Source organism: Hippocampus comes, unplaced genomic scaffold, assembly GCF_001891065.2.
Source record: "Hippocampus comes isolate QL1 unplaced genomic scaffold, H_comes_QL1_v1.1 scaffold186, whole genome shotgun sequence".
In the NCBI taxonomy this organism is placed as follows: Eukaryota; Metazoa; Chordata; class Actinopteri; order Syngnathiformes; family Syngnathidae; genus Hippocampus; species Hippocampus comes.
The window spans coordinates 1,125,903-1,144,540 of NW_017806236.1; the positions used below are offsets into that span (position 1 = coordinate 1,125,903).

Here is an 18,638-nt window from a genome sequence, read left to right on the forward strand (position 1 = left end):
TGAGGTTTCATAATCTTTGTTTGGCACGCTCGTTCCAAAATGGCGGCCACTTTGACAGACCGTGCGTAAGTGCCAAATTTAGGCGTGACAAAAATATGAAAGGTGTGTGCGTGTGTAATTGTGTGACGCCAACCGAGATTCTGATCTAACCAAACAAGTATTTTAATCGGTGAAGTGTCGTTAGTTTCTGTTTTGTTGTCTATCTTTGCTCCTCATATTGGAGTCATTTTTTGTGTCACTTATTTTTTTGCTTGTACGCGAAGAGCTCTGCACTCACGGGCGGTTTTGAGGAAGTTTCGGGACACCTGTGACACTCCCCCTGTCAGCATTTGGATTGATACTGTACTGGGCTTTGACTTTTACTGACGCTTGTTTCTTTTTCCTGCGTGAGAAATTCTGTACGTTGTCCAGATGAAAACGAATTTGGGGCATTAGTGCTGCCTGGAGTCACGTTGACCCGTAATCAGGTATAGTAAATGTTTATTTTAGAGCCTTTCGTGGTACCGAGGTTTTGGGACTGTCAGTTTTTAATTTAAGTACTTAATTGTTTTAAATTAATTTTATTCATTTAATAACTCTGCCCTGGTTCCTGCGCTAGCATCTGCGTCACCTCACGCAGTTCACCTCACGAGCATGTGCTGATATGGTCTCATGTAAAAAGCTAAATGATAAATACAATCATTCACAGTATTAGAAGTGTACCATGATTAAGGGACGTCTCTAGGTTTTCTGGACTTGGGGGTAAATAGTCCCTCGGAGATGCACAAAATGTGAGCGAACATACTGCGACAGCAAAAAATTTGACAAACACCAGTCTAAGAATGTAAAGTATTTTTTTCAGTTTTTCGACAGATATAACACATATAAAATGCTGCTACAGTTGTGTGTGCGCGCACATGCATGCATGCATGTATGTCTTTGTGTATGTAACCGATTTCACCTTTCATAACTTTGCAGTACAGTAGTAGGTCAACCCAGTGTTGAGAAAGCCAACATGTAAAATGCAGGTTAACCAATAATAAAATGACTCAAGCTAAATTACATTAATGGCAATCAATCTTATGGCTATTTTTAAAGGATTCTGCCTGCCTAAAATAGGCCAAGTGATTCCACTGCCATGAATCACGTTTCATTAGGTGGAAATGGGACATTGAATTGTTCTCGGATAGATTTTATTTTAGATGCGTCTTTATGTCTGAATAATACTGCATATGGTACTTGTATGACTTGGGAATGCTGAGGGAAAGAGGGGCCCATTGAAATATAAATTCATTCATTAATTTATGACACTATTTTTATGTCACAAGGAGGAAAGGAAAGTTCTCGTAATGATAATCATCTTATCAAAGCAAATTTGGACAATTAAATGCTTCAGATTTTGTGGTCATGGTCGTTGTAAGGCCCTTTACAAAGCAAAGTGAATTTGAAACCAATTTTCAAGTCTAACCTGAGTGACAACACAAGTCAAAAACTTTCTGGATGAATGGGTTTATTGGCCACAATATTGTGGGGAGGTTTGCAACGTTTAAAAGAAAAACATCTTGCAATACTGTCTGAAAACTTGTGATATTGTAAAAAAAAAAAAAAGAAAAAGAAAAAGCTTGTGATATTAAAAAAAGTACAGTTTTGTATTTTTTTTGCATAATGACAGCAGTGACAAAGAAATAGGCTGGTCCAGTCATTTTATGTTTCTATTGGCTCAGTGGTGCAAACAATCATGGTTTGCATGTAGTTTCACAGTGTTTGTCTGAAGCGAGCGACCAGTAATGTTTTTTTTTTTTTTTTTTGACAGATGTATTGCTTTTAATATCACAACAAAACGACAAAGATATTGCGTCAATTTTAACATCGCCATAATTAAAATAATTATCCGGACAATCATTTCATTTTCAATAAAACATTTTGAAAGCGCTATCCTTTTATTCAAAAACAAGAAACTCTTTCAGATTAACATTACAAGAAATGCAAAAACAGACATTGATCATACAACCGTACAGTGCATCCCTACTCATTTCAGTGCACCTCCAAGCAAACTGAAACTGACACAGAATCTCAGCTGCACACGTGGGTAGGATTTTCCTGTCATGTTGCTGCTGTACACTGATGACATAAAAGCGACATACATGTAACCCCGCTTTCCGAAAAATCACACCATGTTTTTTGAATTACCTTAGATATACATGATTGGCACTCAGAGGTCTGATTATGTCAACAAACAAGGGAGCGGCAGATTTGAACGTCAGCATTCCTGTGCTGTCTTTCTGGGCGCAGTCTGACTGGTGCAGTCGCAACAGCAACAACGTTTGACTTGTACAAGATAAGAATTTGATGTTGATCAACCAGTTTGACGGCAAAAACAGAGGACCACTGCACTCCAGAGGGTGTGACATCCCTCATGTCTTTTGCAAATGGTACTACGGCTCGTTGATATTGGAAAAAAAATTGAAATATATTTTGCAATATGGAAAAAAAAATTCACTAGTTGACTTAAATTAATCTGCACTGATCCTACCTTTGTGTGAATGTTGACATTTTTGCCTCTGCAGGGGCCAAGCCAGAAATTTTTCAGTAGGGCAGCCAGGGTGACAAAACATCTCAGCGAGGGGTGGCCAGGCGGGGTCCATCATTCTTTATCCTACCGCCGGCAGCCAGTGTTTGGTGACATAAAAATCACACGTATCCAGAACAATGCCCATCACACTCATAATCAAACAGGAACAAAGTTAAAAAGCAACAATTTGCTGAGCTTTATTTACCAGACAATACCATTTCTTTTTGAAGTGGCTTTGCTTTTGTGTACTTTCTGATTGTCTCCTGGACTGATTTGCTAGCTAACAGCTAACCAGGGTGATCAATTGTCATAGATGGCATATGCCGTTTTCCAAACTGTCATCAATGGCAGATTGATTCAAATCTGATTAAAAAAAAAAAAAATCACAATAATACAAAAGTCTCTTCATTCTTCATAATTCTAAATGTTTGTTTTTGCTTAGGTTTGTTATGAGTCTCTGTGCGTGGAAGATTAGTATGTTTGCATTTTATGTCATGGAACCTTGCCTGTGGAAGGTATGATGACAATTATTCGTCTGCCTGCCATATTGTTTTGTTTGCGTGCTATGGTGTGACAGGAATGATTTTAACCCTTTCCTGCACCCTGTAACCTGATAATACAATACAATACAATACAATACATGCTGATTTATATAGCATACAATACAATACAATACAATACATGCTGATTTCTATAGCGTTTTCGCAAAATGAGAAGCTGTCCACTGTGGTAACCGCTGTCCCTGAAAGGGTTCATCGACATTGACAGTAAAATTGGAATATTCTTTGCTTTCCACAGGTTATTTTAGAATTTGCAATTAAATCAATTGGTACATGTCATTTAAAAATTGCAATTAAAAAGTTAAAAAAAAAACACACACAAAAAAAAAAATGGTGGAATAAAAAGTGCAAAGTTTCAGGGTTTGAATCCGGCCTCTGGCCTTCCTGTGTGGAGTTTGCTGGGGTTTTTCACCGGGTACTCCCGATTTCTTACCATGTTCCATATAACATGCACGGCAGTTTAATGGAAGACTCTAAATTCTCCCTCTAAAATCTCTCTCTGAATGTTTGACATCCACTACGGTTTCCATGCCAGTTTTTTAAGTGGCATCCAACCAATTATGGATTTTTTTTTAATTATTATTTTTTTTGGGAGGCAGATATGAATTGTGATATTTAGCAGGATAAAAATACAATAACCGGTGAATGGTCCAATGAATTTCGAAAGTATATCATTAATTGAATAAGTGCTTTTTTTGGCTACCTTAACACTCACAAAAATAAATACAGTATATGAATTACAAGCAAAACATTTAACTGATTTAGAATACATTATCCTTTAATAGTTGTTTAACTATACAGCGGAGAGAAAAAGCAGTCGCTTCAAATAAATAAATGTTTGAATGTCATTGTCTTTTTTTTATGTTGTAATGAATTAATGTGTAGGGGAAAAAAGCAAATCAGAATCAGCAGTTTTTAGCCAATTTGAAAAGGGCTGATAAGGCCCGATTAAATCTGCCAACCAATTAAAAGTCAATGCCAAAACTGTTTCCTAGTAAGCAGAAATTAACTAATTTTAGATCATTATTTACTTGAATGCATTCGGGTTGTGCTATAGTTCATATAATAATTTGGAAAAACCAATTTGAAATCCTTTAATGTGGTCGGCTTTGAAGCGTCATAATGCGATGGATTAACGGGTGTGTTCATGATTTTGTCATCTGTCATCTCCATGGTGACCCCTCCCTCAAAGGACATGACAAAAGAGGAAGTAAACGTGATTTAATTCTGACTGCCTCACTGTAACTGCGTGTCATGGAAATATAAAGCACAATCTTTTGATTCCAGAGTTGCTGTCAAAATTTAAAAAAAAAAAAAACACACCAAAAAAAAAAAAAAAAAAAATTGGTGGAAAAAAAAGTGCAGAGGTTCAGGGTTTGAATCCGGCCTCAGACCTTCCTGTGTGGAGTTTGTTGGGGTTTTTCGCCGAGTACTCCCGATTTATTCCCACGTTCCAAATAACATGCATGGCAGGTTAATGAAAGACTCTAAAATCTCTCTCTGAATGTTCTACATCCACTACGGTTTCCGTGTCAGTTTTTTAATTAGCGTCTAATCAATTATGGATTTTTTTTTTTTTTTGGAGGCAGACATGAATTGTGATATTTGGCAGGATAAAATTACAATAACCGATGAATGGTCCAATGAATTTAGAAAATATATCATTAATTGAATAAGTCCTTTTTTTGGCTACCTTAACACTCACAAAAATAAATACAGTATATGAATTACAAGCAAAACATTTAACTGATTTAGAATACATTATCCTTTAATAGTTGTTTAACTATACAGCGGAGAGAAAAAGCAGTCGCTTCAAATAAATAAATGTTTGAATGTCATTGTCTTTTTTTTATGTTGTAATGAATTAATGTGTAGGGGAAAAAAGCAAATCAGAATCAGCAGTTTTTAGCCAATTTGAAAAGGGCTGATAAGGCCCGATTAAATCTGCCAACCAATTACATGTTTGAATGTCATTATCTTTTTTTTATGTTGTAAAAAGCAAATCAGAATCAGCAGCTTTTAGCCAATTTGAAAACGGCTGATAAGGCCCGATTAAATCTGCCAACCAATTAAAAGTCAATGCCAAAACTGTTTCCTAGTAAGCAGAAATTAACTAATTTTAGATCATTATTTACTTGAATGCATTCGGGTTGTGCTATAGTTCAAATAATAATTTGGAAAAACCAATTTGAAATCCTTTAATGTGGTCGGCTTTGAAGCGTCATAATGCGGTGGATTAACGGGTGTGTTCATGATTTTGTCATCTGTCATCTCCATGGTGACCCCTCCCTCAAAGGACATGACAAAAGAGGAAGTAAACGTGATTTAATTCTGACTGCCTCACTGTAACTGCGTGTCATGGAAATATAAAGCACAATCTTTTGATTCCAGAGTTGCTGTCAAAATTCTTTCCTGCACTGTCAACCCGGACAAGCTAGAAGAACAGCGTTTATTTTTGGGGGGAGGAAAAAGCTGTGATTTTCTTCTGGGAATTGAACCAACATGTTATGGACCACTTTCCAGAATTCAATTAGCCGAAGAATCATGTTGTCACACTCTTAAAATAATGACCTATGTCATAGCTTGACCCAGAAAAACAACAACATATAAATACTTTTTGCTATAAATAAATAAAAGTAAAATAAAAGTTGGCTCCATCCTTAGTGAAATATATTTGATTCTACCCCTGAAATTAAATTATTAATAAAAATAATAGAATCAGTATTTGGTTCCGTTTTTCCTGTTTTCTGGGGAAAAAAAATCACTTTGGCCATTATTTTTGGAGGGTGAAGATATGATAAAAAATGAAAAAGTTAAACTTTTTTTTTGGAATAAAATGATGTTGTGAATTATTGAGAATTCAGTCAGTTTTGCCTTTCAAACATTTTACATTTGACCATCATTTCTTTCAGTGTGTGCAACAGATGAAATGTTTGCTGGCAGAAGACGTCATCTGTGAGGGAATTTGCACCGTCTCAGCATGGCAAAGGTGAACTCTTCTTGTTTGTTGAATTTGTGGTTGTCTCCGATTTCCCTAAAAGAGCGAAATATTCCAAGTTCGTTGACAATATGCCTGATGAGCGCACCCCCCCAAAAATGACCCTACATTTTGATGTACATGATTTCCAATAGACTGCCTGGCCCAAAGGCACAGTGTTCACAATATGCCTGATGAGCGCACCCCCACCAAAAAAAATGACCCTACGTTTTGATGTATATGATTTCCAATAGACTGCCTGGCCCAAAGGCACAGTGTGTGTGGCAAGATTCGGCTTTAAAGGTTCTTTAGAACATCACCTCCCCTTTAATGAAGGAGATCTGTTGACTATCATCGCGGTTACGGAGGTAAGACTTCTCGGCTTTAAAGGCTCTTTAGAACATCACCTCCCCTTTAACGAAGGAGATCTGTTGACTATCATCGCGGTTACAGAGGTAAGACTTGTTTTGTGTGTGTGTGTGTGTGTGTGTGTGTGTGTGTGTGTGTGTGTGTGTGTGTGTGTGTGTGTTTTTTTTTCTTTAATGCTCATCGTGTACGACTGTCTGTGTCCTATGTGTTGTGTTGTGTTAGTGTGTGTGTGTGTGTTTCTTTAATGCTCATCGGCTAGCATACACTATTTGCTCGTTTTCATTGCCGACTCATTGTCTTGCAGGATCCAGAATGGTGTATAGCTAAAAATGAAGCAGGTCGTGAAGGGGCGGTTCCCACCGGACGTATTCAGAGATTCTGTCACAATGTGGCAGCTGTTGAAAATGGCAGCGAGCTGAATCTTATGCCGTGAGTGTCCAAATTAAGTTTGTTCATTTGCTCCTGGTGCAGCAAAGTTGAAGTACAGTAAACGGTCTGTGTCTTATGTGTTGTGTTGTATTATTTTGGTGTTCTGATGACTTCAAAATGGCGCCGCGAGAGTGGCTGCCTTTACAGCAGCTCCTATACTTTTTGTTCTTCCACTTCTTCCTTTCATAACTTTGCTGCTGTAAATTGGGAATGTCTCCATTGTGAGATGAATAAAGGTTTTCTTATTCTTAATGTTTGTTGATTCCGCATCCGAAAGCGGCTGTGGCTGAACAATATGTGCTATAACGTTCCCGTCTTCCTATACAAATATACATACGTGTACTGTGGCTGTAAATAAATGGTACCTGCACGGTTGTCATTGCAGATGGTTTCACGGCAAAATAACCCGGCTCCAGGCCGAGCGCTTGCTCTCCCCACCAGAGATGGGCCTCTTCTTGGTGAGAGAGAGCACCAACTATCCAGGGGACTACACACTGTGTTTGAGCACCGACGACAAGGTGGAGCACTACCACATAAAATACGGCAATGGCCAGCTTACCATTGACCAGGAAGTGTACTTTGACAACCTGATCCAGCTGGTGGAGGTACAACCTGAAAGGAGCCTTTTATTGTGTAATCAACTTCCTTAGTCGTATTTTATGTTCAGCATGTTGGTTACGCCAGCTGCAGGATTCGCCAAAAAGCCAAATCAGATCAGATCAACTTCCTTAGTCGTATTTTATGTTCAACATGTTGGTTACGCCAGCTGCAGGATTCGCCCAAAAATAGCCAAATCAGATCACACGCCTTTGGTGGAAGATAATTCAAAGAGTGCATGGCCTCTATTCCATTTTGCTGCACTACGACATGAAGTCTATCAGGAGATGAATAAGTTGCCGTTAACTTTGCCAACAGAAAATGCAAACCTCTCACTAACTGAGAGAGTCACCTTCGTCAAGTCGAAAATGTTCTTTCCAAGAAGGTTTAAATATTTATCGACTGCATTCTACGACATTGTCATCAATGAGACTTGTTGCATGAAAGCAGCATGCTGGTGCAATCCATGTTCTTCCATCAAAATTGATGCCCTTGAGTTTACCAAAGGAGTGCAAGTCAACTCATGTTTGCCAAAAGGGCAATGCTCAGGTGTGCCCTCCAGTGGTTTAGTACTGCACTGCAACATACACAGCAACGAATTGAATCTTACTCCACAGAAAATTACGATCACAACCACAAACATATTGTTAAATTGCTTTCCTTGACAGTGTCAATTAAACCTCTTCCCGGGGTGCAAAATATTGAGAATTTTTCGTTTTTATTATTTTTATTTTTAATGAAGATCCAAAAATTACATTGATTTCCACATGCAGAGATAGAAACCATAAAATTTGTGCTCGTCTGGATAAAGATGCAGACTGAGGAATTTAAGTTTTTGCCATTTGACATAAACCAGAGAGTACACGGTGTAAAAAAAATAAAATATATAATAATCTGCAGCCCACCTAGTGTCCCCCGCCCCCCACACTCTTATTAGAGCAATTTACTTCGGTTTGAGTTATTCCCTCAACCCACTTTCCCCTTTTTTTTCTTTCCTTTCCAAAGCACTACAAAAGCAAAGCTGATGGGCTCTGCACGATTCTAATCAATCCAAAACTGGAGAAGGAGACGGTCGCTGTCCAAAATGAATTTTTGAGCGGTGAGTTTATTTGAGTGAATTGATATTCACATGCAGACTGCTAGTAGTGTGTGATTGTTGCATATCTCCCGCCTTTGGCTCACATACAGGTGGTTGGGTGATGAACAGAAACGAACTCAAGTTACTGAAGATCATTGGCCGGGGAGAGTTTGGAGGCATGTAGCCATTTGAATTGTCCCCGCCCCCTCCCCGATTCAACATTATGGTTGATTTGTTGTGACATATTAGGGCACAGTCAATGTTAATTGAGAGTGTTGTGTTTGCAGAGGTCTTGTTGGCTGAGTACAAAAAGACTCAAGTAGCCGTGAAGTGCCTTAAAAATAATACTACTGCGCAGGCCTTTATTGCAGAGGCCTCTGTCATGATGTAAGTCATCCAGAAAAATTGAAAGCATTCACATTCACGCTCCCGTGTGTCTCAACTATTTGTTTTCCGTCCAGTTTCCATCACTCTTCTTCTCATTTTTAATATCAACCAATTCAAAGAACATCATGCCAGATTATTTTAAAGCAACACAGAAAATTATTTTCCTTCATTTTATTAGGCAGCGTGCATCAAAATTAAACACGCTAATATCGATTGCATCTGGTTCCTTTAAAAAAAAAAAAAAAAAAAAAAAAAACAAGCAGATCAAGTATCAAAACAATGAGATACCCAGCGCAGCAACATCCTGGCCATTTTTGAGTAGTTGACGTCGACACCAAGAGGTAGCACGTAACACGGGATTGTGTATTTTTTAGGTTCAAGGCAATTTTTTTTTTTTTAAAGATCTGATGTCAAACACAAATTTGCCTCCCATCAAAATGGATCCGGATCTTTGAATCATTGGGATGAATTGGAATCGATTCACAGTACGATAATGGAATCCAAATCACAAAATGTGAAATTCCCATCTCTGCTTCGAGTTCAAATCTCTTCAGTATTCCTGGATAAAAATGAAGAAACTCCAAACTCACCTGCTTTCTATTCTCTTCTCAAAGGAAATTAAGCCACAATAACTTGGTGAAGCTGCTTGGAGTGATTTCAGAAGCGAACGGCAACTTGCTCATTATTACTGAATACATGAGAAAGGTGAGTGTCTGTCTCATTCATCGGCAAGATTCTGAACGCGTGACTTATATGTGGGTATTTTTCAGGGGACCTTGGTGGACTACCTACGTTCCAGAGGACGGACAGTACTCACTCGTGTTTCTCTACTTAATTTTGCAATGTGTGTACATTGCACATCAACAGTTGACCGCCACTGAACAGTCCAAATTATTAGACCATAATGAGCAAAATTATTATTATTTTTGTTTTTTTAATTGCAGCCTTTACGATTTGAAAACTGCATTCTATATTGCCATGTCAGTTTGAATTTGATTAATTATTCGCTCCTAGCGTGTAAGGGACGGGTGTTAAAGTCAAGGCCCGGGGGCCAGATCTGACCCGCCACAACACTTTATGGGGCCCGCGAAAGCAATTCAAGCATGTCAACTTCCGTGATTCTTGCATAAGAATCAAAATTTAAAATTGTCCTATATGATGTAATCATTACAATGTTTGAACAATCCATTATTCTTGACTTCTGATGTCAAAACCAGTTAGCCATCTATTTGTATATGTAATACGTGGAGGTGGTTCAACATTGATATGGTTTCACAGTCATAACGGTCCTCCAAAGGGAAACCGGAACCCCAATGTGGCCCGCGACAAAAATGAGTTTGACACCCCTGGCGCAAGGCATGACTTCTAGTTTTCAATATGCCAAGATGAATGTCAATTTATACAGGCGAGGACTATGATTATGAGTAATAGCTTCACAATATGATAATTATCCGGAATGTACAATGTAGAACAAAATTAATCAACAAAACAAAATCTTCAATCAACCGTCCTCATTTATTTATTCTTTTTTTTTGGCATGCTTGGCTGATTGTTGTTCTTTTTGCAGGCATGTCTGTGAGGCCATGGTATATTTGGAGACCAATCACTTTGTCCACCGAGACCTTGCAGCCCGTAACGTCCTGTTATCAGAGGATCTCGTCGCTAAAGTCAGTGACTTTGGTTTGACCAAGAAGGTGTCTTCCCTTGAGGATACGAACAAGCTGCCAGTCAAGTGGACATCACCAGAGGCCCTCAAAGAAAAGGTAGCCTTGTTAAGTGGTGAGGATGTTCTTTTTTTTTTGTTTGTTTGTTTGTTTTGTATTAAGCAAATGCCTAAAGTCATCTTCAGCAGTATTTTTTTTCTCTCTCTCTCAAAAGAAATTCTCCACCAAATCAGATGTTTGGAGCTTTGGGGTTTTGCTTTGGGAGATTTACTCATTTGGTCGAATGCCTTACCCGAAAATGGTAAGTATGCAGGATATAAGGACAGAAAGCATTCTATAAAATCATGTATATTGAAGTACAACTGTAAGTAAGAGTTAATAATATTTGCAGGTGTAGTAGTGAACAGCTCATTTGAAGTATAGGAGTCCTCGATTTACAACGGATTTCTATTCCCGTGGAATTAACCTGATGTCGGAACACATAGACGGCTCTCTTTTCATAGACCGGCCATCTGCGCTGGGGCACCAATGCCTGCAGATTCGTATTTTTGTGTCAACGTAAGACTAGCTGCGCATTTGCCAATATGGTAGAACGATCTGTGCCAAGACGGCCGGGCCGGCGCAGCAACAAAAAGTGTCTCGCGGATGCCCCCGGTGGAGTGACAATTTAAGGCGCAGATGTGTACGCTACCTGTAAAAATCTTAAAAATTGTTTCAAACCTTTACCCCCAACAAAATTCTGATGAAACACTTCAATTTTAAATCTTATTTTATTTGCGTGTGTTGAAAACATGTTACAGTCTCAACTTTGTTCCCACTGTGTAGCAGTCCAAATTTGTGGTGCCTCAATTGGAGAGCGGCTACCGGATGCCTTCTCCCGACGGGTGTCCTGAATCTCTCTATATCACCATGAAGGACTGCTGGCACTTGAACCCTGAATCTCGGCCAACTTTTAAATTGTTGAAAGAGCGGCTGTTCGTCGTCAAAAAGGAGCTCCGACAAATAGGCACGCAGCTCTGACAAGACCCATGTACTGCGCCTTCTACTTTCATCTTATCATTTGACAATGTTCACAACATTATACCAGTTGAGACACATCTCTTAATCCCCAATGAGCCTTGTTTATTTTCTGATTTGTGAAATTTCATCTGTTCAACACTTCCTGTGTTGCTGTCTGAATGTTTGAGTCTGTTTTGTGCCACACGATGCAAGTTGACCCACAAGACTGCTTTATTATATCCTGAACGCACGAGCCGAAGAGTACATGAAGCAGTGCAGCGCTCCGTGTGCACAGAACAAGTGATGAATCAGTGACATGTTGCTCATGCGTCATTCATGGACTGATTCTGAAGCGCAGCGAAGCCTTTCAGGATGAACGTCAACACGCTGTGGAGATTTTCTTGGCTTTGGGACCTCGCAAAGATGTTGGAGTTGCTGTACACAACACCGTTTAGGTTTTACCGTGAGTCAAGTTTGTTCCATTATGTTTTTGGAGAAGCATTTATATTTTCTACATGTTCTTTGTTTTTAAGTTATAGTTGCGCCCGCTGTGGGCATGAATGTCATTTTAATGTGGGGCTTTTAATGATTTAGATCCCCAAATGAATGAATATGATCTTCATACCCATGATAAGTGTACGTAGAATTAATGTGAAAGTGCAAATCTATAATCTTGTTTTTGTAATCTTACTGCTGGTGTAAAACGAACGGAAGGTGTGCGTGTTTTGAAGTTGACAGTATTGTTTTTACAAGTTTTAATAAAATACAAAAACAGTAAATGGATCCTCACTTGTGCTATGCAAACTTAGTTTTTCTACTCAGAAAATTCACAACAAAAGATTGAGCCCTATTTTTGTTCAATATAGTGCGACTAAAATAATTTATGAATGAACATACACATCAAGATGCGCAAGTAAGGCTCAAGCAATCATCGTGTTCTAATTTAGATAACTGGGAGAGAGGGCATTTTCCATTGTCCAAGATATTCTGAGTTTGACGAACCTGAGCAGTTGTTAATATCTCAAATGTTCTTTATGAGTTGCCAAAACGGAATTACAGATATCTGTGCATCCATCCAGTTGAGAGCTCTTAAACGAAGATAGATTACCAGGCGGTCCACTTCGTGTTGTGTATCCATACCGTGCATGCGTAATGCCAAATCACAGCGTGAGAAGAATATGAGCATCTCGGCTGATGGGGGGTAACTTTTTTTTTCCTCCTCCTAACTGGTAATCCTAGTCAGGGTCCACATACTTTGGTATTATTACACTATCCACAGAGTGCTGTGCCTACTTTTTATCATCAACATTTTCCTCATACCTAAGTTATTTGAGCCTCACTTCATATCTCCAATGTGTTCGTACATGTTAAACCAGTTTTGTTGACTTTCGTTGACAACTGTGACATTTCCCTGTCACACTGCTTGACTCGCATCCAGGTACGGTAAATCATACTTTAGAGTATTTTGAAGCATTAAGATGTTTTGTTTTATTCGGAGGCTGTTATCTTTTACTTTTTTTTTTTTTTTAGGTTGCTCTTCCTTCCTGCTTCCTGTGCACTCGGCATCTGTGTGATGTCAGCAGCAGGTTACAGATATAATCTTGAAGCGACAAGAAAAAAGTTGTTAGTGACTTAAATAATGTGGCGACACAAAGAGGTAGATGTTTGCAATCTTTGGTCACAAATATCCGTATACTATTAGAGGTTTACCATGATTGTAATAGTTAACTCTAAAGTATGTTATTCGGTGGCAATTTGACATGAAATGTTTGCAAGTAGATTTACAGTTAAGAATGAAAATACCGAGTACTGTATTTCAAATAAACCTAATTTTTGCTGAGGATTACTGAAAGACAAATCCTCTTCAATCCTGCTTTTTACTCCTACAGAGAGTTGTATTTCAAATAAATCGAATTTTTGCTGAGGATTATTGAAAGACATCCTCTTCAATCCTGCTTTTTACTCCTACAGAGAGCAACGGCTGTAAGTTCATTTTACAATGTACGTCTTCAGACATGATCACTGATGTATATTGTGAGATTGTTAGTTTCGAAAAAACAGGATTTTCTTTCTGTTAACACTCTGTAAGCTCCTCTTAGTCACAAATCTTGGCATTCCAATGTGGAAAATTGTCATGAGTTTTGTTAGCATTAAATGAGAAGTAGCTATTCATACCACATACCAAGCAAGAACAGATAACCGGAGAAGACATGTTAATTTCTAGACTAACAGGGCACTGTGCTGGAATTAAATGCCGCTTGCATATGCTCTGGTGGTTTGCTACACCACAATAATTGACTAAATTATTGCAAATTTTACATAGTAGTTATCTTATCCGTCTCACAACTCTGAGGTTTGTTGTTCCAACTCAGGCCGTGACATTCCTGTACCTCTGCGATTGGCTGGTGACCAGTCTGGATGGGGTATAGTCAAATGCTCATCTTGAGTGAACGCCTCATTTCAAAATGATGCTTTTTCTTCATGACTGATTGTTGTTTACATGTACTGTTTGTAGGCAGGACACATCGCTTCACATGTGAGGGCATTTCTGCTGCCTTACCATGGAAAAGGTGAAAAATATATCTCTGCAGGAGCATGCAATGTATGTCTGATGAGCACACACGCAAAAATGATCCTACATTTTGATGTGCATGATTCCTTAGGTACAAAGTGGGTGGCCAGATTCAGTTTTAAAGGCTCAGTGGAACACCACCCCTCCTTTAACGAAGGAGAACTGTTGACTAATAGTTCTGCTACAGAGATAAGGCTTGCTTGTGCGTTTTTATTACTGACTCGTTGTCTTGCAGGATCCTGAATGGTGTATCGCTAAAAATGAAGCAGGTTGTGAAGGGGCAGTTCCCACCTGGAAGATTCAGAAATGGCTTTGTAATGTGGCATCGGTGGAAAAATGCAGCAAGCTGAATCTTATGCCGTGAGTGCCCAAATTAGGTTTGTTCATTTGCTCCTGGTGCAGCATTATTTTAAGTACCAGGCAACAGGAAATATTGTTGTGTCTGCATCTGAAAGTATCAGGGGTTCATTCATGCTTGTCATTACAGATGGTTTCATGGCAAAATAACCCGGCTCCAGGGCGAGCGCTTGCTCTCCCCACACACTGTGTTTGAGCACCGACGACAAGGTGGAAGCACTACCACATTAAATACGACAATGGTCAGCTTACCATTGACGGGGAAAACTACTTTGACAACCTGCTCCAGATGGTGGAGGTACAAAGCCAAATCAGACATCATGCCTTTGTTAAAAGACAATTCAAAGATTGCGTGCTTTCATGTGAACAGAAATGTTCCATTAAATGTTGATTTTTTGTATATATATATTTTTTTGTTACAAACCTCAACGTAACATTATTATGTTCTGTTATGGATACATATTTTCTATATTTATACTAAATTTTTAGACTTATTGTCATGTGACGAGAAAAAAAAAACTTTTTTTTTCCACTTGGCTGTGTAACAAACAAACGTGACGCGTATGCGGAACCGTTCGCTCTTCCCCCGCGGACTTATTAGTTTGCTGCACATGATTGTGTGTCACGGCCAAATGTTTCCTGAAAACACAGGCAAGCCTCTCGTCTTGTAGACGCTAAACTCTTATCTCCAAAACTCGTCGATATTTATGTTGTTTTGACGATGGACGAGAACGACGATGTCTTTTATCGGGAGCTCCCAAAAGTGGTAAGTCACATTTATCGGACAGTTATTTTGAAATAGAGCATTTGAAAGCATTTTGGGAAATATGCCAATTCAAATGAATTTCTTTTCCCCCCCACCAGGAGCTGCACGCTCATCTCAACGGCTCGGTGAGCTTCCAAACCATGGAGAAGCTCATTAAGCGAAAGCCACATCTTAACATTGAACACCACATGACGGCCATCGAGAAAGGCCAGCAGAGAACGTTGAATGAGTACGTAGACCACTCGTGTGCTCTGTAATCAACACATGATCGCAGCGGCTGTTAATGTCTCGCTATGGCACGCTACAGGTGCTTTCAGGTGTTCAAGGTCATTCATCAGTTGGTGGACACTGAGGAGGACATCCTGATGGTGATAATAAAAAGTGTGATTTTTGAAAAATGGTTTCTGCAAGCACCATGGCAATGTTAGATCTTTCATTCTAGGTGGCTACAGATGTCATCAAGGAGTTTGCTGCCGACGGTGTCAAATATTTAGAACTTAGGAGTACACCGAGAGAGGAGACGAAAACAGGTTTGAGACATGAAATGCATCTTTTCATACACCCATTGCTGACCGCTAAGATGGTTCTCGTGTCTCGTCATTCTTCAGGGTTGACCAAAAAGAGTTACGTGGACACCATCATAAAAGCCATCCAGCAGTGTAAAGAGGAGGAGGTGGACATTGATGTCAGGTAGGCCCACAATGAATATCCTAAAGTGAAGAAAGATGCTGACAGAGGTCAATATTTCTCTTGCAGGTTCCTCGTTGCCATTGATCGCAGGAATGGGACTGAGGTTGCCATGGAAACGGTGAAACTGGCCGAAGAGTACATGCTGTCTGCTGATGGGCTGGTGGTTGGACTTGATCTCAGTGGGGATCCGAGGGTACGCAAGCCATTTCACTGTGTTTTCACAGTATTCTATACATGGTGACTAATACACACACAAAATTATCGGTATCCCTCCATTAATAAAAGAAAAACCCACAGTGGTCACAGAAATATTTTGAACTTTCCGAAAGTAATAATAGATTAAAAAAACCCAAACAAACAGTGAAAATCCTACATTGCTTTTTAATTGTAATCAGTCAGTCAATTGTAATCTATTTAAAGAGTGACAGGAAGTCACTGTTTGGTGACATGGTGTGTATCACACTTAATTAAACATGGACCAGAGAAAGAGAGGGAGAGAGTTGTCTAAAGAGATTAGAATTTTTTTTTTGACAAGTACGTTAAAGGTAAATGCTTTAAAACCATCTCCAAGCAGCACACGGTAAGTGAATAGGTCAAATCGAATCTGAAAAAAAAAAAACAAAAAAAAAAAAACAACACCTATAACACTGGTTAAATGTTTGATTGGTGTAACGCCCATTCCAAGTCCCTCCATTCAATAAATGATACAACCTGATGTCGTTTTCAGGTGGGTCATGGTAAGGACATGCTTCCCGCCTTACAGCGAGCCAGGAACAGCGGACTGAAGTTGTCACTGCACCTCTCCGAAGTAAGTTTTTGAAACATGCACTCATGGTCCACAACATTAGGAACGTGTGCCTATTGCGATACAAGGCACCCGAAATATTATAAAAGAGGTCTCGGTGTGATGCAGGACAGTTCTGCATACATTTTTGGTTCGAGTAAGTATATGAACTGCAGGAATTGGTTAAAGCTGAAAACAATACTCGAGCGTTAACTTGTGTCAATTATTCTCGGAGCCACAAGTAGCACAGTGTCTCGAATGAAGTGTGCCTTTAGGGTCGGTCAATGAGCAAGAGAAATGCTGACGCGCGGGGATGAATTGTTGCAGGTGCCGTCTCAGTTGGAGGAATCGGAGCTGCTGCTCAATCTGCCGCCGGACCGCATCGGGCACGGCACCTTCCTGCACCCTGACGTCGGCGGATCGCAGAGCCTCGTTGACAAAGTGGTGAAGAATAACATCCCTTTGGGTAAGGCCGAGGTGACCAGTGAATATTTATTCCAACTGAAGCGTACTTACCGTGTGTGTGTGTGCTAGTGTTTTGGGTTTTTTTTTCCGACATCCCAATAGTGCACCGAATTGTCTTTGTCCTCACTAATAGGCCAATTCCACGCACTCTAAAAACAACTTTCTTACCAGCGATGTTTTTTTTCCACACTATTGACCTTTCTGTGCACTTGTAGAACAACCGGGGGCGACTTGGTGGAGCAATGACATGTTACCAATGGGACGAAACGGCACTTGTTGATATCTGGGTGCCACTGGGGTTTCGAGTAAAGCGTTTTCAAGAGAACAGCTTTGCCAAGTCGTCGTTCTATGAAGGCACAGAAATGTCATACAGTCGTGGAAAAAACTATCAGTGGTGAAAGAGGCATTCAACTGAATGCCAGTCGTGGGGACCAAATGTGTCCTCGTACAGCCCACATGTAGGACATCGAAACTCAACTGACTTGTGTCTTCCCCTTCCCCCCCGCCAGAGCTTTGCTTGACATCAAACGTCAAAGGACAAACTGTCCCATGTTACTCCAAGCACCACTTCAAGTATTGGTACCAGTTGGGCCACCCAAGCGTCATTTGCGTAAGTTTCCAACTCTTTGAAACAGCCGAAATGACTCGGGCTCCTGCCTGGTCTTTCTCTTGCCTTTTTGACCTGTAACGGTCAGGACCTTGACGCAAAACAGTTCACGATAGTCTGTGAATGCGGCAAAACGTCACCTTATTGGTGTACGTTTGCCAAGTCGTCGTTCTATAAAGGCACAGAAATGTCATACAGTCGTGGAAAAAACTGTCAGTGGTGAAAGAGGCGTTCAACTCGTGCGCTGAATGGCCAGTCGTGGGGACCAAATGTGTCCTCGTACAGCTCACATGTAGGACTTCGAAACTCAACTGACTTGTGTCTTCCCCTTTCCCCCCCGCCAGAGCTTTGCTTGACATCAAACGTCAAAGGACAAACTGTCCCGTGTTACTCCAAGCACCACTTCAAGTATTGGTACCAGTTGGGCCACCCAAGCGTCATTTGTGTAAGTTTCCAACTCTTTGAAACAGTCGAAATGACTCGGGCTCCTGCCTGGTCTTTCTCTTGCCTTTTTGACCTGTAACGGTCACGACCTTGACGCTAAACAGTTCACGATAGTCTGTGAATGCGGCAAAACGTCACCTTATTGGTGTACGCGGCCATTTTTGGGTTTCAGTCCATAAAAGAAATGACCTGATATTCAGCCTGGACTGCAAAGGAATTACTATTTAAAATTCATAGTATTGTCTACAACTTTATTCTTGGACAATTGCGACTTCTGTCTTTGAAAAATTCAACTTGGTCGTAAATTATGGCTTTCCCTAAATGTAAAAATTCATTTCCTTT

The 18,638-nt window shown here is 39.8% G+C and overlaps 2 protein-coding genes across 9 annotated transcripts; both read left to right on the forward strand.

Annotated features, from left to right (window-relative positions):
- The first annotated feature begins 46 nt into the window (after positions 1-46).
- On the forward strand, positions 47-14,803 carry LOC109507619 (tyrosine-protein kinase CSK-like). 7 transcript variants are annotated; one of them, XR_002166499.1, is made up of 18 exons: positions 52-467; positions 6,024-6,100; positions 6,343-6,391; positions 6,479-6,543; positions 6,762-6,886; positions 7,272-7,491; positions 8,489-8,582; positions 8,672-8,737; positions 8,849-8,948; positions 9,563-9,653; positions 9,719-9,792; positions 10,516-10,711; positions 10,827-10,913; positions 11,438-12,074; positions 13,142-13,234; positions 14,127-14,213; positions 14,419-14,543; positions 14,671-14,803. XR_002166499.1 is itself a non-coding variant. In XM_019857204.1 (14 exons), the coding sequence occupies exons 2-14, from the start codon at positions 6,092-6,094 to the stop codon at positions 11,503-11,505; spliced, it is 1,260 nt and encodes a 419-aa protein (XP_019712763.1). In that variant the 5' UTR covers positions 47-467; positions 6,024-6,091; the 3' UTR covers positions 11,506-11,620. The 7 variants fall into 7 exon arrangements, 4 of the variants coding, with proteins under 4 accessions (XP_019712763.1, XP_019712762.1, XP_019712764.1 ...); XR_002166500.1 differs by having other exon boundaries at positions 14,127-14,181; XR_002166501.1 differs by lacking the exon at positions 13,142-13,234.
- Positions 14,804-14,947: 144 nt separating this feature from the next.
- Positions 14,948-18,390, forward strand: mapda (N6-Methyl-AMP deaminase). 2 transcript variants are annotated; one of them, XM_019857209.1, is made up of 9 exons: positions 14,948-15,306; positions 15,405-15,535; positions 15,614-15,674; positions 15,749-15,836; positions 15,915-15,996; positions 16,063-16,189; positions 16,724-16,804; positions 17,108-17,246; positions 18,197-18,390. In XM_019857209.1, exons 1-9 carry the CDS (start codon positions 15,262-15,264, stop codon positions 18,373-18,375), a joined length of 933 nt encoding a protein of 310 aa, XP_019712768.1. In that variant the 5' UTR covers positions 14,948-15,261; the 3' UTR covers positions 18,376-18,390. The 2 variants fall into 2 exon arrangements, with proteins under 2 accessions (XP_019712768.1, XP_019712767.1); XM_019857208.1 differs by lacking the exon at positions 18,197-18,390 and adding an exon at positions 17,755-17,948 and having other exon boundaries at positions 14,950-15,306.
- Positions 18,391-18,638: the final 248 nt, after the last annotated feature.

Bases quoted from the DNA above. Each gene is read 5' to 3' on its own strand.
- LOC109507619 (XM_019857205.1), top strand. The intron at 8,583-8,671 runs GTGAGTTTATTT...GCTCACATACAG, and splicing joins CCAAAATGAATTTTTGAGCG to GTGGTTGGGTGATGAACAGA. The intron at 8,738-8,848 runs GCATGTAGCCAT...TTGTGTTTGCAG, and splicing joins TGGCCGGGGAGAGTTTGGAG to AGGTCTTGTTGGCTGAGTAC.
- mapda (XM_019857209.1), top strand. From the start codon at position 15,262: ATGGACGAGAACGACGATGTCTTTTATCGGGAGCTCCCAAAAGTG. The intron at 15,837-15,914 runs GTTTGAGACATG...GTCATTCTTCAG, and splicing joins GAGAGAGGAGACGAAAACAG to GGTTGACCAAAAAGAGTTAC. The intron at 16,190-16,723 runs GTACGCAAGCCA...TGTCGTTTTCAG, and splicing joins ATCTCAGTGGGGATCCGAGG to GTGGGTCATGGTAAGGACAT.